The sequence below is a fragment of the Hippopotamus amphibius genome, chromosome 4 (assembly GCF_030028045.1).
Source record: "Hippopotamus amphibius kiboko isolate mHipAmp2 chromosome 4, mHipAmp2.hap2, whole genome shotgun sequence".
Taxonomy (NCBI): Eukaryota; Metazoa; Chordata; class Mammalia; order Artiodactyla; family Hippopotamidae; genus Hippopotamus; species Hippopotamus amphibius.
The window spans coordinates 22,034,412-22,056,675 of NC_080189.1; the positions used below are offsets into that span (position 1 = coordinate 22,034,412).

Consider the following 22,264-nt stretch of genomic DNA (forward strand, 5'->3'; position numbering starts at 1 on the left):
TGTGTGCCTCAGGAGATATCAACAAATTAAGGACTGCTAATTTAAGGGCAGTTACCAGAATGACACAAAGGACAGCATTTCCTTCTCAAGTCTGCAGCAAGGCTAGGGAAGAATGAAGACAAACATAGGAACCTTACTGGTCTTCTGTACTTCTTCTGAGTTATTTAGGTCTAAGACTTAAATGAACAATTCTTTTCTGCCAAGAAATAGTTTTGAATGAGCTTTTACATATAGATCTTCTGTTAGTAGGACTAAGGATCAAAGGGAACAAGACAGGGGAAGGCAGGGGGTGATAGTAAAGCAATGTCTTTCATCATTGTCATTAGCTGATTCACTCAGGTTTGGTGAAAAGCCAACACTGAGTGAAAGGAGGGGATTACTATTTGCTCTGGGTCTTTTTTAAAATTAGTGAATGTTAAACAGTTTGCCCAGGAGACTGGGGGAGCATGTGTCTTAGTGGACAGGGGTCTAAAGTACACTGGAATTTACCGAGAAACTTGTTTGTAAAGACTATACTTAATTATTGCCATTTTCTTACAAAAATATATTTTGGAAAATTGTATACTGTCAATTAAAGTGCTTTTGTCTAAGCTGGTTCAAGCCCTAGTATTTTGCTTTGACTGGCTTCCATTCTTCACTTGTGCATGAGCTCATCACTGAAGCCCCTGAGGACATAGCGCGGCAACCTCTGCTCTTAGGTATGCTTACTTAACTGTGCAAGTGCAGAGATAAAAGAGAAGGAGAGAAGCTGAAAGAAAGGAAAAAGGGGATCCTGAAGGTGATGATGAGTTCTCCAGATTATCATCTCAAGCTGCCCTAGTGATCATAACTGAAAGAGCCTCATTTTCCCTCACAACACTGTTTTATCAATGTTTTACCCTCTTCCTTCCCTCTACTTTTGCCTCAGATAAAACTGTGACTCAACCAACACTAAAGATCCCAAGGGGGCTGCTGAACCCTGATCAGGTATGAAAACACTGGCGTAGAGACAAGGCAAATAAGAATATAAAAAAATAAACAAAGGATTCTGTTCTGGCCCTGTTCAGCCAATAAAGGGATCTGTTTACTTGTCAGAAGAAGCCTCTGCCTGTCCCTTACCTAGAGACATAGTGAAGATGAAGGAGGTTCAGGAAAAGAATTGCTCAAAGATGATTCTGATTTTCTTCATCTCCTGGGGTGGTATTATCTACTTACATGTTTCTTCACTGCAAGAAGACTTTATGACTCCTGATCTGCAGAAGGGAAACTGTCAGGTGAATCTGGTCCACATTCATAGTTGGTATACAACAGTCTTCTACTTGCCTGGCATCTTAACAGTTTATAAAACATTTTTACACATCTTATTTAGGAATTGTTACCACTCTACCAATAGGGAAATTGGGTACAGAGATTAAGGATTCTCTCTGAGATTACACAGCTACTTAAATGGTACCACTAGGCCTTGAATCTACATCTTTTCCCTCTTGAGTCCTGCATTCTTTTCTCAACACATTAATGCTTGAGTTCCAATAACAACAAAGTATATTTCTAGAATGCAACTACTGTTACAATATGATTTTCCTTTTATTTTCCTTTTATACAGGAGTTCTGAAAGGCAGTTAACATCCTTAAGGGTGAGCCAGAGTTGGGCCAGGAATATTTTGAGGTTAACTTCAAGAATGTGCCAAGGATACTGAAAGGAGTCCAAGTACCAGGAACTCAGGCAGGCCTCTGGCCGTGTTTGAGGCACACTGTTCTAAGAAGAGAATGACTCACAGTTTATCATGGTCACAAAGACCGAAGACTCCGTTCTCTTCCTGAATAGGTCATTCACCCTGCTCCCTGCCCTGCCAACCAAGAGGCACACGGCAGTTGTCATTTTTGTTTTGCCTGTTTGTCATCCCCCATTTTACAAGCTCCCTCCCAAACCACATATTTATTTTGAATTCCAAGGGAAAAAAAGAATAGGACTGGCTACTATAATTAACAGGAATGATACTGAGATGGCTAGTATTTTTCAATGACCTTGGCATTTCACAGATTAAAAAGTCACTGGGATGCTAGCAAACAGGATCTGCTGCCAACATTTACTTAAAATTAAAAAAGAAAATGAGGCAAAGGAGTTGAGACTGTGCTCAGTGCTACAACAGTAGTCACTGGTGGGTCTGGAAATGAGCCTAGGATTCCTGACTCCTGCCCTTACAGCCCAAGTTCAGAGGGCAGATACACAACATGTGCTACAGACATTACCAAGTGTCCTAACCTGCCCTTTTAGGTTTTGCCAAACATCAAACTTACTAGCACAGCGGGCAACAGACCACTTCTATTACAGCTTTTCCCTCTCTCTTCCTTGTAATAGGAATGTAACTGACCACCTTTTGCTGGTCCTAGGTGAGAGCCCAGTGGGAGGAAAGTCCCCTGTAGGTCTCCATACTCACCCGACGTGGGAGCAGCTGGCATGTGTGTTAAACATAAAGCCCTTTTTGCTTATTGCTCCCTTTCCACCAGATGACAGATATATCAAGGGACAGGAGATGGTGACCAACACTTCCATTCTTTTGAGTTAATTCTCTGGAGGATTAACCCAGTAAAGGCCAATTCCTTACCTTATCACTGCACAATGTTTTCCTGTTTTGAACACAAATGTTACTTATGGGCCATGCTCAAAGCACACTCTAGAAATGAAACCTATTCAGTAAGATGGATTTTTTGATTTGTAAAGTGAGAAAACGTAATCCCTATTTTGAATAAAATCAGTTGACAACTAACTCACTGCAGAATGCAGGGTCACACACAAAGCCAAGAAAATGTAAACCAGATCAGGAGATGAAAAGGGCCAAGAGGAGAGCTCCTTGTTATTGAGAGTCTGGAAAGCTCACACAACTCAACCCGAACAATCAATTATCTTTGTTTGGCATATTTCTGGGTTTATTTTTTTCAAGGTTCAGCCCTTAAAATTTCTTTCCCCTTCTTTGGGGACAGGAATCCAGAATTTCCCCCATCTTTGCAACACCTCCAGGTTTTCTCTCCTTTCTCTCCTTACTATCTTTTCTACAATTAATTTTCTATTTCACTTCAGTTTTTTCTTCTAGTTCCTAACCTGTACAGGTATGCCCCCCTCCTTAAAGAAAACCTGGGAAACACAAGTCCAAATTTACGAAACAGATAAAATAGGACTGGTCAGTAACAGCAGATTAAGGAAACACCATCTTATGAAGTTACTTACCAGTGCTCTTTAAAAACTTCCCCTAGAAACTTTGTAAGATCCACCAGAACTTCTTTAGTTCAACACTGCCTCAAAGAAGACAAGGTCTTTCTACAATGCATAGTTTGCCTGAATAAAACTCACCTTTTTGAGAGAAAATACTAACAGCTGCAGAGTATATGAACATTTAAAAAGGTGACTTCAAAAGCAGTTTTATCAAACACAAAAGACATCTTGTAGTGTCCATATATAACTTTTTATTAAGAAAATGAACAAAATACATTTTCTCTATATGTACATTACATACAACATAATTCTACAACTGCAATTGTTCAGCAGATCACTTTATTCACAAAGCAGTGTTAACACATTCACCAAACCTGGGATCAGAACATTATTAGTACTAAGAAACAAAACAAACAAAACCCTAAAGTCTATACAGATAGGGCAAAAGTAAGATAAAACAGAGAGGATCATGAGAGGAATGGGGAAGATTACAGAACACACTCCAACACGGCCCAGCAATGACTTAGAACAATAATGATGTCAGAGGAAACCTGATGCCCAAAAAACATTTCTGTTTAAAAACTCCAACTAGCTCAGGCCAGCTATTTCAGAATTCCCTCATGATCTCCCTTCTGATTTAAGTACTTGAGGATACAGAAGAGGAGGGTAAAGGAAGGAGTAGAATCCTGAAAGGTCTCCGTTTTTGCCTTCACACAATAAGAAAAGGACTCTCATGAAATATAAAACTCCTAAATCTTAGCTGCTAACCAGAGAAACATATTTTTTTGGAGAGACATCTGCTAAGCATGGTAAGCGAACTCGTTTCAAGGACTCCTTATTTATATACTTACGTTCATTTCATCTGTTTTTCTTTTGCTTTGCTCTTCTCGACTTTTCCCTTGGCTTTTGAAAAGTACCTCATCCTTTTTAGGTGTGAGTTTTATTATGGTTATTTTTAAAAAGTCCATCTATACAGAAAGTTCTTCACGGGTATGAATATGCTCCAAATGTCTTTAATGGTGCATAAAGGGCTTAAAAATTCAAATTACTCTTAGAGATAAAATTTCCAATGACGTGAACAAGGCAGCTCCCTATAGCTTTTGGGTAATATATCCATAGTTTAGGCTTAAAAAATACATATTCAACAGAATTATTTTCAGACTGTCTAGAAAAGGGCAACGCTTTAAAGGAATATAGTAAAGGCAGAGAAAAATGCCTGTGGACAATGAGGAATGGCTGTGTCAAGATATTTTTTTTTAAACTTTTTCTGGCTTTTACCATGTTGGATAACAGAAGGAAGTAAGGAAAAATAAAATGAATAAGTCTTACCAGTTAAGTAATAGTAGCTTTCCTTCTTCACACTTAGTAATTTAATTTCTATGATAAATATTTTTATAATAACAAAACCAATAAATGTTACTATTTAAAATTCCCATTAAAGATGTTTAACATTCTCCAACTTTCAGATGAGCTGGCTACTGTAACACCATGTTTCCAATCCAGGAGATGTTCTAACAGAGAGAAGGAGCTATCCATAGCATTAATAAGCAGACCCAGAAAGACGGATTCTATTGGCTTTGGATGGAGCTGTACCTTCCTTCTCAACCTAATTTGCAGTCCAACTTTGGTTCTGAGGATCTATCTCTATCTAAAGGAATCTTAATTTCTGGGCAATAAGTACTTTTAATTTGTAAGAGTTGACTTAAAAAAAAGAATTCCCAAGCTGCACGTGCATGCGTGCGCACACACACACACCCCATCTTTCCATTGAAAAGGTGGAATAATGTTTGTTGCCAAGACCAACACAAGAAAAGGAGGCCCTAAGCTTTCCTGTACTCTTCTTCTGAGGCTGCAGATTCAGCTGTACATAGATTTTTGAGGTGGTGACAGGGAAGAAATCCCATTAAAAAGGAAAAGCTACCTCCATAAAAGAATCTGCTCACAGAAAAATGTCTCATTATTTTGGAATTTCTAAATTGAGTCATACATAAGTGAAAATTAATACTATACTATTTAATTTGTTCAATGCAAAAGACATGACAAGTCAAAATGCAAGCTGGCTTAAAGAATAACACAATCACAGCATATTTCGGTCAGGCTAAATGTAATGCTTAAGAAAGTAAGTCCACTTTTATTTCTCTAAATAGGCAGTTTACAATTGAGGGAGAAATCAGTTTACAACTAGTCACCAAAATCATTTTACTGGGAAAGGAAAAAACAGAAAAAATATCTCAAAAAAGGAGACCAAGTACATGACTTTTAAAAACATGTATCTTCCCCACAGAAGACTATTCACATTTAAACTTTTGGACTTTGATATCCTAGTATCAAATTTGGGGTTGGGTACACAATTACTTTGCTGTCTTATGACTTTGTAGTCAGTGCTCCTACAAGTATAGCTAATCTGTCTGTGTAAAATTAAGCTAAGCCTTTATAAAGGTGCAAGTACCCTAAGACTCTTAAAGTAGGCAATTAAAAAAATGTAAAGCTAGACATCTCTGTCCTCAGTTTTCCCCCTTTTATCTTAAGAAGGTAAATACAGCAACTACAAGGCAACGTGCTAAAACAGTCACTTGCCAAAATCCGATGGCATGGTTCTGATGGTATAAGATCCTCTCCTTTGTTGTAAAATGAATTTATAAAGCTCTGCCAGTTGCAGTGGAATTGAACTTATTCTAGATACCTTCTCTAATTTAATTAATCACTTCACAGATGTGCAGGAACCCTAAAGACTAAACCAAAATTATTAAATGCTTCTAATGCCAAGCCCAGAACTCATGTATTTCCTGGCAAAGTAGATTAAACAGAGACCCTTTGGATTATGTATAATTATTTTAAAACACAGAAACTAAACTGATGTCAGCTCATTCTGTATGGGTTAAAAGTTAAACATGAAATGACAATTTTCTTCCTATTTTAAAGGGCTAGAAAATGAACATCAATCAAATGACGCTAGCTAAACTGTAACAAAGGCTTTCTTGAGATTTGTTAACAAAGGAGAGAAATTGAGCTCAAAATTGGCTACTTGAGTAACTCCTTAATCATGAACACAGGCCTGTTCAGTATATCACACAGTGTTTTTCCTTGCTGCCAATTAATTTGGCATTCATTAAGCATTGAATGAAACTGAAGAATGATGATCTCCTCGGGCACGTACTCGCATGGCAGACAGCTCAGATATCCAAACTAACTGCTGTGGATGCAAGCATCCCAGATGGTACAGAGCTGTGCAGCAGCAGGAGCTTAAGCTCAATGAAAAAGCAAGTCCCCTGGGAGCCCCAAAACTGCGTGTTAAAATGTTTTACTGCTGGTTTTCCCTCTGAATCCTTATCAAGGAACTGACTGTACATAAGAAACTGCTCACCTAGTTTAAGATATAGAGCCCATTACACTGGGTTTTCTGTTTCAAGATCTCTATCAGCTATTTGGGAGATAGTGAGAAAAGCAACTTACCAAGAAATGCTGCTTTCCAAGGACTACTCAGAATAACTGAGCTTTGATCCCTTTTGATAGTCTTCTCAGCACTGCATTAAATTAATTTAGGGTTAGAAATGAAGAGCCTTCTTTCTCACTTAGATCTGTGGACCTTCAAGTTCTTGAGCAAAAAGCTCCTGTTTTTCCTTCTCTAACATACCCTCAATTCTCCTCTATCACTCTGTTCCTAAGGTTCAATACCTCCAAGTGAAGAAGCCACAGACAGGCAAAACAGGACATTACCTACAAATGTTTAATAGTTCACTGAGACTGTTTGAACAGCAGATAAAAAGATAAAAAGGAAGACAAATTAGTTCGTAATTACAAGTGATACCTTACAACAGCTCTGCTTCCATGCTAAACATTTCCCCCCTTTTTTGTTGTTGACCCTATAGCTCTTAGGTAACACTCACATAAGATTCCTGCTTTCAATCAAGCTAGGTGGTGTTTGAGGACATGATAGTATATATTTGTATATACTTATTTCCAAGTAATGACTATTGTGGAAGATAAACTAGAACTCCCCTTTGATTTTCAGATTTTTAAGTTCTGAGCTGGGATCCAGTTCAAGATCTATAACTTTAGAGTTCTACCTAACAGAAATAAGACATCATATGGTTTCCCACAAGGGCATCTATCTGCCCCACGAGAAAATCTGGTTTACTATAACCTCTAATTTATAACCCTTAGGTTAAGCATTATAAATCTATTGTCAGAGGATTTTATCACTGGCCTTGACTGGGAATAAGATTTAGTCCTTTAAATTTGAGCTAAATTCACTTTTTTTTTTTTTTTTTGCCACGCCGCATGGCTTGTGGGATCTTAGTTCCCTGACCAGGGATCAAACCCAGGCTCTCAGCAGTGAAAGCGCAGTGTCCTAACCACTAGACTGCCAGGGAATTCCCTAAATTCACATTCTTAAGGGAAAGAGACATTTATAAGACTATTTTTATTTCAGTCTTCTGTACTATTTTTATTTAAGAAAAAAATGAATGAACACCAATCATTTCACAGCAATCAAAGCTATTCCTGATACTTAATTATCTCAGAAATTGAAAGTCAATTCTTAACACAAATTCCAACTTAAGCAGAAAATCAATGCTACTCAGGGGAAGTAAGGAGTAGGGAAAAAAAGACTAAAAAATACAAAGAAAAGACAATAGGCAAATGAAAATTCTGGTGATGTGCTGAATTCCATGAGCTCTGCTATGAAACCTGTACCTTATCTATAGTTTTATAACTATATTTCTTAGTGCCAGGGAAAGCAGCCAACAGTGGCTCCTCCATTAAAGCTGCTGTAAGCCATATTACTATCCCTCAAATGAAAATGATTCAAGCATTTTTACAGCAGTGTCTGAACATTATAAATTCTCTAATAATGTACAATTTTAAATTTCACTATTCTGTTGTCATAAACAAGGGTAAAAGAGCATGTTTGCCTCAGAATGATTCTACCTTTTGTTCACAAGAAGTACACGCTTGTAAGCAATGCCACAGGAAACGGAGGAAGTTGAGGGCTAAAAAAGCCAAGAATAAAGTTGGATTAGCTAAGAAAAATAATGGTATAGTATTTGGGGGATAGGAAGAAATCTAGGCTTAAAAATTATGTATGTGTATAGGGACTTCCCTGGAGCTCCAGTGGTTTAGATTTCACCTTCCAATGCAGGGGGTGCGGGTTCGATCCCTGGTTGGGGAGCTAAGATCCCACATGCCTTGTGGCCAAACAACCAAAACATAAAACAGAAGCAATACTGTAACAAATTCAATAAAGACTTTAAAAATGGTCCACATCAAAAAAATCTTTAAAAAATTATGCATAAATAAAATCTCAAGATAGTACTTTTTTTGAAAAATAAAAAGAGCACTTGGTGAAGAAATCAATAAACTACAATCGTGAGTCCTCTCTGTCAAAACAAACAGTGGCGACATCATTCAGCTGATCTAGTTGGCTCCTAATTATTATTTCAACAAACTTCAAAACCTCCACCTTCAACTGAAATACCTCTAGACTAGAAGTTTGGGGCAGCCATGTCATTTCAGCATTAATACAAACTACAGAAAGATATAGGCTGTAGTCAAAAACCACAAAATAATGTTGTTTGACTAATAAGGAATACAAAAATTTTGAGTGAAAGAACTCAAAGATCTAGTCTACAACTATTATCATATACAGACCCTCTATGATTACTCCTCTAACAATTATACACTTTTTCTGTGGGAACCTGCATATCTTAGATTAAGCACTATCTTAAGAATTTACAACTTAGTGAAAGTTCAGGCCAGAATTTCTGCAAAAGGATGAAACTGCGTATGAACATGTATTTTTTAAGAAAAGAAGGGTTACAAAGGGTATATTTTTTGTAGCTAGATTATGTTTAGAGTACACATTATAATGATCCTCTCCCACAGAAATCACTTCAAACTGTGATTCTCAACTGCTTTGCAACATTCAGCCAGCTAAAGAGGTAACACAACATTCACCCAGGAATTATCAAATGACCCATAATTACCCAATGAATTTCATACTGTGTTAAGAGTAATTATAGGGTAACTCCTTCCATGACAATGAGTTTAATTCAGAAAATAAAACCAGAAACATACTCCTTTCTAGTACTTTTTGATTCCTTAAACATCATTCTCAATCTCTCACCAAATGATTAAGTGCCTCAAACTAGTTTTTGTTTATAAATTAGATTTTAAAAATGTTTTATTACATGAAACTCTGTTAATGTATCTCTAAATAGCACTTTTAAGGCAGATGTGAAGAGATCCACTAGAAAGATAAGCTGGCAAACCATTTATATTCAAGACATATTTCACCAAAGAATGCAGTTTTATAATCTGAAATCACTGAGCTCTAAACCCAACAAGCTCTTCCGTGATAAATCAGTGCATTAACTTTCTAATGTTTTCTATCAATTTTTACTTATTAGACATGGACAAGTCAGTTTTAATGAAAACCAGGTCTAAAAAGACAGTCTTGCTAAAGGTTAACACTGTCAGCTTTAACACAGTTAGGCACCCAAGTCTGCATTCCTTTGCCTCACAGGAGATTGATGTATGTGAATTAATCACGTTGGCCACATGAGGTCTCTGTCATTCCACAAAATGCAAGTACATTTTGGAAGTATCTTGCAAATCAGATAATTTCTTATGAGGTACAAGCACTGAAAATAATGTTAGAGATCTAGTTTATTTCTAGTTTAAATTACTTCTAGTTTACTATTCTGGAATAATATATTCCATTGGAAAAAAGGAAAAATAGGGATGAAGCTGAAGCTAGGTATAATGAAACTGAGCAAACTGTACCCCACTAACTAACTAATGCATCTAAAACCAGGTGTTTCAATCTGGGGCTTACTAAGCTAGAATGAAAAACTTTTTAGTGGTATAAATATTTGGCTACTTAAACAATGTATATAAATACCAAATTAGATTATTTAAATAATAATATACTGATGGAATACTTGGAAATACATGTAGCTCTTCACTAAATATATAAACAAGTCACAAATCAGGGTTCTGACTTCAAAAGTGAGCAATGTGTCAATCTTGGTCATGGATATAATGAAGCCCTACATTTTCCCACAATCATTACCAAGCAGTGCCAACTTAAAGCCCCAGGGTACAAATTCTGGCTTATCTAGTCAATAACTTCCTAAATACAGTCTATGTCACGTAAGCAACACTAAATGGTTTGCTATAACTCAACCCCATTTAAACAAATTAATGAAAAAAAATTCTATAAGTGAAAAAAAGAGGAAAAGTTCCACTTAAATAGTGAGGAAAGATGAAATTAGAACAAGCATGTTTAGAAAACAACCAGTAGGGAAAAATAAAAACAAACAAAACCACTGAGTTCAAGAACTGAGTTTCCTCCAAATATGGAATCTAAGGAAGTAACGGGAAAAAAAATGACCAAAAAAGCACTATAAAAATAAATGGTGGAGGGCAGCAGAATTTCATTTGGTTATGGTTTTTACCAAGTTCCAGAATTCACAGTAAGCAAAACCAGAGCTTTTAAATTTAGTAACTCTTACCAAGTTTTCTTATCAACTCTCTGATTTGCACCTGTTTCCACAAAACGGGTTCAATAGGCTACAGTATTAGCGATATTAATGTTATGTTCTTGACTGTCACTCAGGGAAATCTCTTAATGAAACTAAGTATGTAAGTAGATTCTGTTTGCTCACCTGTAAAGTTGATTGGTTATTCTGCAGCTACACAACTTGGTACTTACTGAATAATGTATTAAATCTTTCACAAGGTAAGGAACAAATCTAATTGTTTAGTAAATCAGTACTGATTGCTTTGGTATGCTTGGAAAGCCAAGAAGCCCAAGATTCAAGCCTAGAACTAGGACAGATATATTTCTGTTCATCCCCAGAAGATGTGAAACCATGCAATAATGACAGCCTGAAGAGGGACCTCAAAGTCTCATTCCTATAACATGAGACTTTTCAAAAGTGCAAATCAATTTCTTCTTTCTTTGGTGAGACCTAATCTTGCTACTTGGGGGCATACTAAATTCTCTAATGTCATTCACTTGGAAGAGCCACTGGACTGATGGACATTTATTATACTTAGTTTGCTTTAAGCATGGTGGGTATCAGCTATATATAGCGTACTTTTTGAGCAAATGTAAGCACTGGCCAGGTCCAAGGCTCCTATATTGCATTCCACAGTACCTCATGGAACAATACATACCTCCACTCCTCACAAGAAAAGGAACAGTGGAAAAGCCCATCTGCCTTTCTTTTAGTTTAATAAAAAATATTTGCACCATTATTTTTCTTTTTCTCCATTAAAAAAACTCTGGTCTATGTGTTTAATGAAATGCCTGTCAGCTGTATTCCACTGGACAACTACAAACCATTATTCTCTAAAATATCAGTATACAGAAACAGATGTAGGGAGCTAATGTGTATGGAAATAAAAACGTAGCTCTGGAACCCATTCACCCAAATGAAAATGCTACAAAGAACTAGCACAGGGAAGAAATCGAAGCCCTGGTCCTGCACAGCTCTACCAGGGGAAAGAGTCATTTTCTTCCAAAATTACTACAAGGATATCAATGAACATGTTAATCACAACTAGAATCCTCCTGCTGATAATTTTGAGAATGGCTCTTAAAGGTTCTGAACTATATTCTCTCCTCAGTTTAAGGTTTCTGTGACTCAAAGCTTTGTAATAGTCACTATAAAATATATCATTATAGAAATACTATATACCAATTCTCAGATAAGTGTGTGGATCAATCTCAGGTTTCACTTTTTAGTTCTACGACAAGGAGCATAAATTTGAGCCCTCTGTTCCTCCTACTGTTTAATATAATACAAGACTCCAGTCAACAAAGACACATATATCACTTAAACATACATCAATTGCCCTACAGAACTATATACTGTTAAGAATGAAGTAAAGAGGTAAACAAATGATACATATCACTTACAAGCAGCTCTGTGATGCAAGGTAAAGTAAAATGGGAAGAAAGAAGAAAGGCCAAACAATCCAACAACAAAATCTCAATTCTTGTAGCACTGAGTCTGTGAACAGTGCTTACCTGCCCTAATTTTATAAAAATGAAATAAAAATCAGAAAAGGGTATACTGCCTGATTATTTTTTTTCTTTTATACTCATGAATTCTTAAAAGCTAAAGTAAGAAAAAATATATATATATATATTTAAATGGAAAGTATACCAATTTTACTTTATTAGCCTAATTTAGGAATGGGATGAGAACTATGGGGTTGAGGTCAGGTGTGAAGGAAGAGGGGTAAAACTTGTGACAGCAAAGATCCCTTCAAAATTCTGGTGCAGTCCTCAGTCACTGCAGCCTGTCAGACAGTCAACAGAGTTGAAATCCAGAATACTGAAAGCAGATTTCTGTGCTCCATTTCTGTCCAGGGATTCTTCAGTCACAGTGTGATGAGGTCCACCAGGTTGCCTTTAGGAGGAGTCATGCTGTCAGGAAAGAAATTTACTAAGGTGTCAAAGAGCTGAGTTCTTTGAGCATAGGTGTGATCCACATCGGAAAAGCCTGGTGAAGGAGAGATACAAAGAAACTCATCCACTGTGTTTAAAACTCAACATGTAACAGAAAAGCTAGTTGAAAAAAAGCAGCAACATATGATGGAAAAACCGAAACCATATCAGACTTTGAAACCAGACAGACATGGGTCCTGAACCCAGTTCTATTACCTAGCAGTGGTATGATCTTAGGTAAGGTAATCAGCCTTTCTGCAGCTGTTTCCTCAGCTATAAATATGTGATAATCCTATTCATGTCATCGGTTTACGGTATGGATTAAATGCAATTATGTGAAAACCACCCAGCAGAATGACTAGCACTTTAGTAACTAATACTGATTTCCGTTCTCTTCCTTACAAGCAGTCTCCTCTTCTGGTCCCTGAAGAATTTTCATTCCTCTTTTCTGACTTTTCAATGCTTTTGGCTGCTAAAAATTTTTTGATAATAAAAACATAATCAAAATGAAAGAGGTCCTTTAGAAAGTAGTCTAAAATCATTAAGCCCCTGAGAGCTGGAAATAGTCTCAGAGAACTGAGTGAAAATACAGCTAGTTAAGGTTAAGAAATACATTTGTAACACACAGAACGATACCTGGCACAGAGCAAATACCATACGTTTCTGGTACTATGCATCAGGCTCTGTGCTAGGCACACATTATGTGAAAAATAGACAGCAATTAATTCCTTTTATCTAGATGAATACTCTAGTGAAAGACATTCTAAAAAGGCTAAGGCCGCTGAACTGTAAGATTTTTTCCCCCCTTAACCTCTAGTAAACACTTAATTTTCAAGTTCACTTAAGCCAAGGAAATATTCAGTGAGATGCCTCTTTCCTTTAGTTAGCTGGTGTATTGCTCCCAGCTGTTCAAATTTCTTATGCACATATGAGGAACAAAAATGAAAAAATAAAGTAGTCTCTTGATTTTCCCCATTCCTGAGATGGCTAACTGAGGTATGAGAGGCCTACCGAATGCCATCAGAAACAGAAATAGTGCTGGAAAGTTTTACATGCCATGATACTCCGTGAAGACTATTTCAAATTGGACTGATTTTCATTTAACTTAGAAAAATAACAGTTTTAGATACAATCTGCCTTTTAATCTTGTAAAGAACATGAACAGAACATTGCCAAGGATACCAGTTTCCTGGAAGGAAAATAAACAATGCCTCAAGAAAGGTACATTCCTCATTTAAAAAAAATTTTTTTTTATTTTAAATGTGAGGGCAAATGTTTACTTCTTTGAGATGAGCTGAAGATTTAACAAAGCCTTCTACCATATCATAGAAATGAATGGAAGGAAATACTCCAAAATGTAAACAAAGGTTATCTCTGAATGGTGAGATTATATTCTTTATTTCTATTTTACACTTTTCTGAGTTTTCTAAATTGCTTTATTTTTGACTTATTTTGAAAAACTTCAAACTCACAGAAAAAGTTTCAAGAATAGTACAACAAACATTCATATACATATATCCTTACCTAGATTAATCAATTGTTAACATTTTATCACATATGTTCTCATTCTCTCTTGCTCTCTCTGTCTGTTTGTATACCCCACTCAAACTTTTTTTTGTGGAACTATTTGGGAGTAAATTGTAGACATCTTCACCCCTAAATACTTGAGTTCATTTCACCTAAGAACAAGAACATTCACTTAAATAACTACTATGTATTAAATTTAGGAAATTTAACATTTATGTCCCCCAAATCTTTTTTATAGTCATTTTCCCCACTAATCTAAAATTCAATTCAAGATCAAACACTGTATTTAGTTTCCAAGTCTCTTCAGCCTGGAATAGTTCCTCAGCCTCTCTTCAGTTCTTTTGTTTGTTTTCTTTATAACACTGTTATTAAAAAAAAACAAAACCCAAAGAGTAGTTATGTACTAGAATGTGTTAAATTTGGGGTGTCTGATTGCTTCCTTATGATCAGATTCAGTTTATGCAGTTGGCAAGACTACTAACTACCAAGAATAGTGATGCTGTGTCCTTCTCAATGCATCATCTAAGGAGGCATGTGGTATCAGTCTGTCCCAATACTGAGGATGTTAACTTTGATCATTTGGTTAAACTGGTGTATGCCAGATTTCTCCAATGTAAATGTGTACTTTTCTATCTTTGCAGTTAACAAAATATTGATGAGAAGATAGTTTGAAACTGTAAATATTCTGTTCTTGAGGAGATTTGAACCCAATGATTTTAGCATTAACTGATAATTCTTGCTAAAACAATTATTATGTATATGATGATGATTTTCTAACTCTACAATTCCTTCTAGATTCAATGGATGACATTAATTGTAAAGAAGAGTTTTCCTTTTCCTTCCTTCATTTTATTTCTCTGCATTAGTATGTACTCATGAGTCCTTTTCTTGTTCAATAGGTTATATCCATTCCTGTCATTATCCATTTTAATACTCATATGTTCTCTTAGATTTGGCCAGTGAGGGCTCTTTTGAGCTGGCCTCTATATCTTTTTGAAATGTCCGCATTACTTTTTGAGTACCTCCTTACTTTCTGGCACAGTAAGATCTCCTAGCTTATCTTTACACAGCTCTGGAGTCTGCCATTTTCCACAGGAACCCTAATTCCTTTTAGTGGCAAAAGACATTTAGAAACCAAGACCAGTTGTGCTAATTGTCAAGGGTGGTGTTGTTTCTAGGCCTATACATATAAGCACACATATTACATACACATCTCTTTAAAAAATACAATAAAATCATTAGTCCATGCTTTTATTGCTAATTCAATTTTTTAAGAACCTCACAGGGTTCTTTCTCTCCTTATTCCATTCCATATTTATATCTCCTTTCTCCTACTAGGAAAACTGACTCCCAGCAATATCATCATATTTATTCATTTATTTAACCTAAAATCTACACAAAACAGGTTCCAGAATTACTATACCCAAACCATTACCAGCAAAAGTCAAGATTTTCTTGCTTTTATCATCTTTAGAATATACTTCACCAAGGGTATATAGTCTAAGCTATACTTTAAAAGGTTTCTCTTTTTTCCCTTACTGTGTGATTATGTTACCAATTTGATAAACATGTTTTATTGTTTCTGTTTGTATTCAACTTTAGGGCTCTTGTTTTATTTTATTTGTAAAAATGCTGTGGTACATTATATTGGGTTGGCCAAAGAGTTCGTTCGGTTTTTTCCATAAGATGGCTCTAGGAGTGCTTAGTTGTCTTTAACTTCATTCAAAACAATTTTGTTAGATTTTATTGTAACAGCTGTCATACCAGCATGCATTTAAAAAAACCTTATCAAAATTGGTGAATTTTTGTGTAGCCATTTTAATACTGAAGACGGAAGGGGGAAAAAGCAACATATTATTTCAAGAAAAGTAAAAATGCAACTGAAACGCAAAAAAAAAAAAAGATTTGTGCAGTGTATGGAGAAGGTGCTGTGACTGATCAAATGTGTCAAAAGTGGTTTGCAAACTTCGTGCTGGAGATTTCTCGCTGGACAATGCTCCATGGTTGGGGTAGATCAGTTGAAGTTGACAGCGATCAAATCAAGACATTAATTGAGAACAAACAGTGTTATATCACGAGGGAGATAGCCCACATACTCAAAACATCCAAATCAAGCGCTGAAAATCATTTGCACCAGCTTGGTTATTTCCATTGCTTTGATGTTTGGGTTCCACATAAGTTAAATGAAAAAACCTTTCTTGACCATATTTCTGCAGGCAATTCTCTACTGAAACATAATGAAAATATTTCGTTTTTATTTTTATTTTATTTTTTTAACATCTTTTTAAAAATTTTGTTTATTTTATTTTTGGCTGCATTGGGTCTTTGTTGAGGTATGCGGGCTTTGTATTGCAGTGGCTTCTCTTGTGGAGCATAGGCTCTAGGCACGCAGGTTTCAGTAGTTGTGGCTTGCAGGCTCAGTTGCTCTGCAGCATGTGGGATCTTCCCAGACCAGCGATCGAACCTGTGTTCCCTGGATGGACAGGCAGATTCTTTTTTTTTAATTAATTAATTGGCTGCGTTGGGTCTTCGTTGCTGCGTGCACGCTTTCTCTAGTTGCAGCGAGTCGGGGCTACTCTTCATTGTGGTGCATGGGCTTCTCATTGTGGTGGCTTCTCTTGTTGCGGAGCACAGGCCCTAGGTGCGTGGGCTCCAGCAGTTGTGGCACATGGGCTCAATACTTGTGGCACACAGGCTTAGTTGCTCCGCAGCACGTGGGATCTTCCTGGAGCAGGGATCAAACCCATGTCCCGTGCATTGGCAGGCAGATTCTTAACCACTGCGCCACCAGGGAAGCCCCAACGTTTCGTTTTTAAAACAAATTGTGATGAGTGATGAAAAGTGGATATTGTACAATAATGTAGAACAGAAGAGATCATGCGGCAAGAGAAATGAACCACTACCAACCACACCAAAGGACGGTCTTCATCTTCATCCAAAGAAGGGAATGTTGTGCATATGGTGGGACTGGAAGGGAGTCCTCTATTATGAGCTCCTTCCAGAAAACCAAATGATTAATTCCAACAAGAACCGCCCCTGATGCACTTGACAAAAAGTGTCTGGAATTAGTCAACAGAAAACGCATAATTTTCCATTAGGATAACACAAGACCACATGTTTCTTTGAGGACCAGGCAAAAACTGTTACAGTTTGGCTGGGAAGTTCTGATTCATCTGCTGTATTCACCAGACATTGCACCTTTGGATTTCCATTTATTTCGGTCTTTACAAAATTTTCTTAATGGAAAAAATTTCAATTCCCTGGAAGACTGTAAAAGGCACCTGGAACAACTCTTTGCTCAAAAAGATAAAAAGTTTTGGGATGATGGAATTATGAAGTTGCCTGAAAAATGACAGAAGGTAGTGGAAAAAAATGGTGAATACATTGTTCAATAAAGTTCTTGGTAAAAATGAAAAATGTGTCTTTTATTTTTACTTAAAAATCGACAGAAATTTTTGGCCAACCCAGTATTTTTAAGAGAAGATACTTATTCTGTGATCGTACTCTAAAAAATAATACAATTTTCATGAGATCAAATGATTTAGGAGGGAAGCAAACAAACACTGAGTCCCTACTATACCCTAGGTTCTATGCATGACCACATTTCACTGTCACAAAAAACAACGAAACAGTTACCATAAACTCCAATTTCAGATGAGACACTTAGAGACATTCAGTCATTTAGTAAGTTATCACAGTTGGTGAGGAAAGAGAACGGAATGTGAACCCGTGTATGTCTGACTCCAAAGCCTATTTATTTATTTTTATTAACTAACTGAGTACTTACTAAATTGTAAGCAATGTGCTAAGTTCATTCACCCCTCAAGGGAACCTATCTTATTTTTATTCACCATTTACCAATAAGGAACTTGAAATTTACACTATCATTAGATGAATGGTTAAATTATGGCAGATTCATATTATGGGATATTGTGTATCACTTATGAATACAATAAATTTAGTAAAGTTATGTGGAAAATACATGTTCTTATGTAATAAATAAAAGCAGAACACATAAAATCATACACCTCTATGTGTGCACACACATATACACTTGATCCTCATTATGCACAGATTCCATATTTGTGCATTTGCCTACTTTTTATTTTTTAAATAAATTTATTTATGTGTTTATTTTTGGCGGTGTTGGGTCTTTGTTGCTGTGCATGGGCTATCTCTAGTTGCAGAGAACAGGTGCTACTCTTTGCTGTGGTGCGTGGGCTTCTCATTGCGGTGGCTTCTCTTGTTGCGGAGCATGGGCTCTAGGTGCACGGGTTTCAGCAGTTGTGGTTTGTGGGCTCTAGAGAGCAGGCTCAGTAGTTGTGGCACATGGGCTTAGCTGCTCCGTGGCATGTGGGATCTTCCTGGACCAAGACTTGAACCCATGTTCCCTGCGTTGGCAGGCGGGTTCTTAACCACTGTGCCACCAGGGATTTCCTGCATTTGCCTAGTTGCTAAAATTTGTAACCCCCAAATCAGTATTTGTGGCACTTTTGTGCTCACTCAGAGACATGCACAGAGTGGCAAAAAATTTGAGTCACCACATGTAAATACATGTTCTCAACTGAGGTTAAACTAGGTAATGCTCTGCCTTCTTGTTTCAACTCTCAACTATAAACAAGTGTCCTTTACAGTCTACTTGCTGTCATGTTCTTCACATTTTGTGTTTTTTGTTGGTGGCTTCACTGCTTAAAATGGCCCCCAAGTGTGGTGTTGAAATGTTGGCTAGTGTTCCTAAGTGCAAAGGCTGCAATGTGCCTTACAAAGAAAATACACGTTAGATAAGCTTCATTCAGGAATGAGTTATAGTACTGTTGGTGTGAGTTCAACGTTTATGAATCAACAATATAAATACATAAGTAAGGTGTGCTCCCGTTGAAAGAAAGCAACATTATGTCATTAATCAGCTGACAAAAAGTCTGTGACAGGAGGCCTGCAGGAACCTAACTCTATTTTCCATAGGAGCAAATGGTCAGTATTCATCAATTGAGTGTTACAGGTAACTATATATATATTACTGTGAATAATGTGAATCAACTCTATCTGTATGTCTCTGTGTAAAGACCTGCCAAATATGGGTGGTTACACTTGAGGGAAGGAGACAGAGACTGAGGGAAGCTGTTCAAAGAGAATCTTAATATTACAAAAAAATACATTAAAAGTGGGTGGCGGTCTTACCTGGAGGTGCAGTGGTTAAGAATGTGCCTGCCAATGCAGGGGGCACAGGTTCGACCCCTGTTCCGGGAAGATCCCACATGCCACGAAGCAACTAAGCCCATGCACCACAACTACTAAGCCTGCACTCTAGAGCCCATGAGCCACAACTACTGAGCCCATGTGCTGCAGTGACTGAAACCCACGTGCCTAGAGCCCATGCTCTAGGATCATACACCATGATCAAGTGGGGTTTATCCCTGAATGCAAGGATTCTTCAATATATGCAAATCAATCAATGTGATACACCATATTAACAAACTGAAGGATAAAAACCACATGATCATCTCAATAGATGCAGAAAAAGCTCTCGACAAAACTCAACACTCATTTATGATAAAAACTCTCCACAAGGTGGGCATAGAGGGAACCTACCTCAACATAATAAAGGCCATCTACGACAAACCCACAGCAAACATCATTCTCAATGGTGAAAACTTGAAAGCATTCCCTCTAAGATCAGGAACAAGACAAGGATGTCCACTCTCGCCACTACTATTCAACATAGTTTTGGAAGTCCTTGACACAGCAATCAGAGAAGAAAAGCAAATAAAAGGAATCCAAATTGGAAAAGAAGAAGTAAAACTGTCACTGTTCACAGATGACATGATACTATACATAGAAAATCCTAAAGATGCCACCAGAAAACTACTCGAGCTAATCAATGAATTTGGTAAAGTTGCAGGATACAAAATTAACACACAGAAATCTCTTGCATGTCTATACACCAACAATGAAAGATCAGAAAGTGAAATTAAGGAAACAATTCCATTCACTATTGCAAGAAAAAGAATAAAATACCTCGGAATAAACCTAACCAAGGAGGTAAAAGACCTGTACTCAGAAAACTGTAAGACACTGATGAAAGAAATCAAAGATGACACAAACAGATGGAGAGATACACCCTTGCTCCTGGATTGGAAGAATCAACACTGTGAAAATGACTATACTACCCAAAGCAATTTAGATTCAGTGCAATCGCTATCAAATTACCAATGGCATTTTTCACACAACCAGAACAAGAAATTTTACGATTTGTACGGAAATTCAAAAGACCCTGAATAGCTAAAGCAATCTTGAGAAGGAAAAATGGAGTTGGTGGAATCAGGCTTCCTGACTTCAAACTATACTACAAGGCTACAGTGATCAAGACAATATGGTACTGGCACAAAAACAGAAATATAGATCAATGGAACAGGACAGAAAGCCCAGAGATAAACTATGGTCAACTAATCTATGACAAAGGAGGCAAGGATATACAATGGAGAAAAGGCAGCCTCTTCAATAAGTGGTGCTGGGAAAACTGGACAGTTACACGTAAAAGAATGAAATTAGAACACTCTCCCCCCAAAAAACTCAAAATGGATTAAAGACCTAAATGTAAGGCCAGATACTATGAAACTCTTAGAGGAAAACATAAGAAGAACACTCTTTGACATAAATCACAGCAAGATCTTTTCTGATCCACCCCCTACAGTAATGGAAATAAAAACAAAAATAAATAAGTGGGACCTAAAGAAACTTCAAAGCTTCTGCACAGCAAAGGAAACTATAAGCAAGATGAAAAGACAACCCTCAGATTGGGAGAAAATATTTGCAAACGAATCAACAGACAAAGGATTAATCTCCAAAATATATAAACAGTTCATCCAGCTCAATATCAAAAAAACAAACAACCCAATCAAAAAGTGGGCAAAAGACCTAAATAGGCATTTTTCCAAAGGAGTCGTACGGATGGCCAAGAGGCACATGAGAAGCTGCTCGACATCACTAATTATGAGAGAAATGCAAATCAAAACTACAATCAGGTATCACCTCACACCAGTTAGAATGGGCATCATCAGAAACTCTACAAACAGTAAATGCTGGAGAGGGTGTGGAGAAAAGGGAACCTGCTTGCACTGCTGGTGGGAATGTAAATTGATACAGGCACTATGGAAAACAGTATGGAGGTTCCTTGCAAAACTAAAAACAGAGTTACCATATGACCCAGCAATCCCACTGCTGGGCATATACCCAGAGATATACCCATAATTCAAAAAGACACATGCACTCCAATGTTCACTGCAGCACTATTTACAATAGCCAGGACATGGAAGCAACCTAAATGTCCACCAACAGATGAATGGATAAAAAAGATGTGGTACATATATACAATGGAATATTACTCAGCTGTAAAAAGGAACGAAACTGCGACATTTGTAGAGACATAGATGGACCTAGAGACTGTCACACAGAGTAAAGTGAGTCAGAAAGAGGAAAACAAATATCGTATATTAAGACATACATGCGGAATATAGAAAAACGGTACAAATCAACTGGTTTGCAAGGCAGAAATAGAGACACAGATGTAGAGAACAAACTTATGGACACCAAGTGGGGAAAGCGGGGAGGGTTGGGGGGGGAATGAATTGGGAGATTGGGACTGCCATATATATATTACTAATAAGAAAAAAAATATCAAATTGTACGCTTTAAATATATGTAGTTTATTTTATGTTGATTGTATCTCAATAAAAGTTCTTAAAAACAATACATTAAAAATGGCTGAGGTTCTTACCTGGAGGTGCAGTGGTTAAGAATCACCTGCCAATGCAGGGGGCACGGGTTCCACCCCTGGTCCGGGAAGATCCCACATGCCACAGAGCAACTAAGCCCGTGTGCCATAACTACTAAGCCTGCACTCTAGAGCCTGTGAGCCACAAGTACTGAGCCCACATGCTGCAACGACTGAAGCCCACGTGCCTAGAGCCGGTGCTTCCCAAAAAGAGAAGCCACTGCAATGAGAAGCCCATTCACCGCAACAAAGAGTAGCCTCTGCTCTCTCTAACTAGAGAAAGCCTGCACACAGCAATGAAGACACAACAAAGCCA

At 37.2% G+C, this 22,264-nt stretch overlaps 1 protein-coding gene across 8 annotated transcripts in view; it reads right to left on the reverse strand.

The window, feature by feature from the left end:
- Positions 1-12,352: 12,352 nt before the first annotated feature.
- The window catches only part of MKLN1 (muskelin 1), a 354,784-nt gene continuing 344,872 nt past the window's right edge, over positions 12,353-22,264 (reverse strand). For 7 of the 8 annotated variants that reach the window (XM_057731366.1, XM_057731371.1, XM_057731369.1 and 4 more), the window contains one exon: positions 12,353-12,705. In XM_057731366.1, coding sequence (XP_057587349.1) covers positions 12,584-12,705 — 122 coding nt within the window. In that variant the 3' untranslated portion in view covers positions 12,353-12,583. Of the gene's footprint in view, positions 12,706-13,923; positions 17,520-22,264 lie in introns of those variants that run through there. The other variant, XM_057731364.1, reaches the window with a different exon arrangement.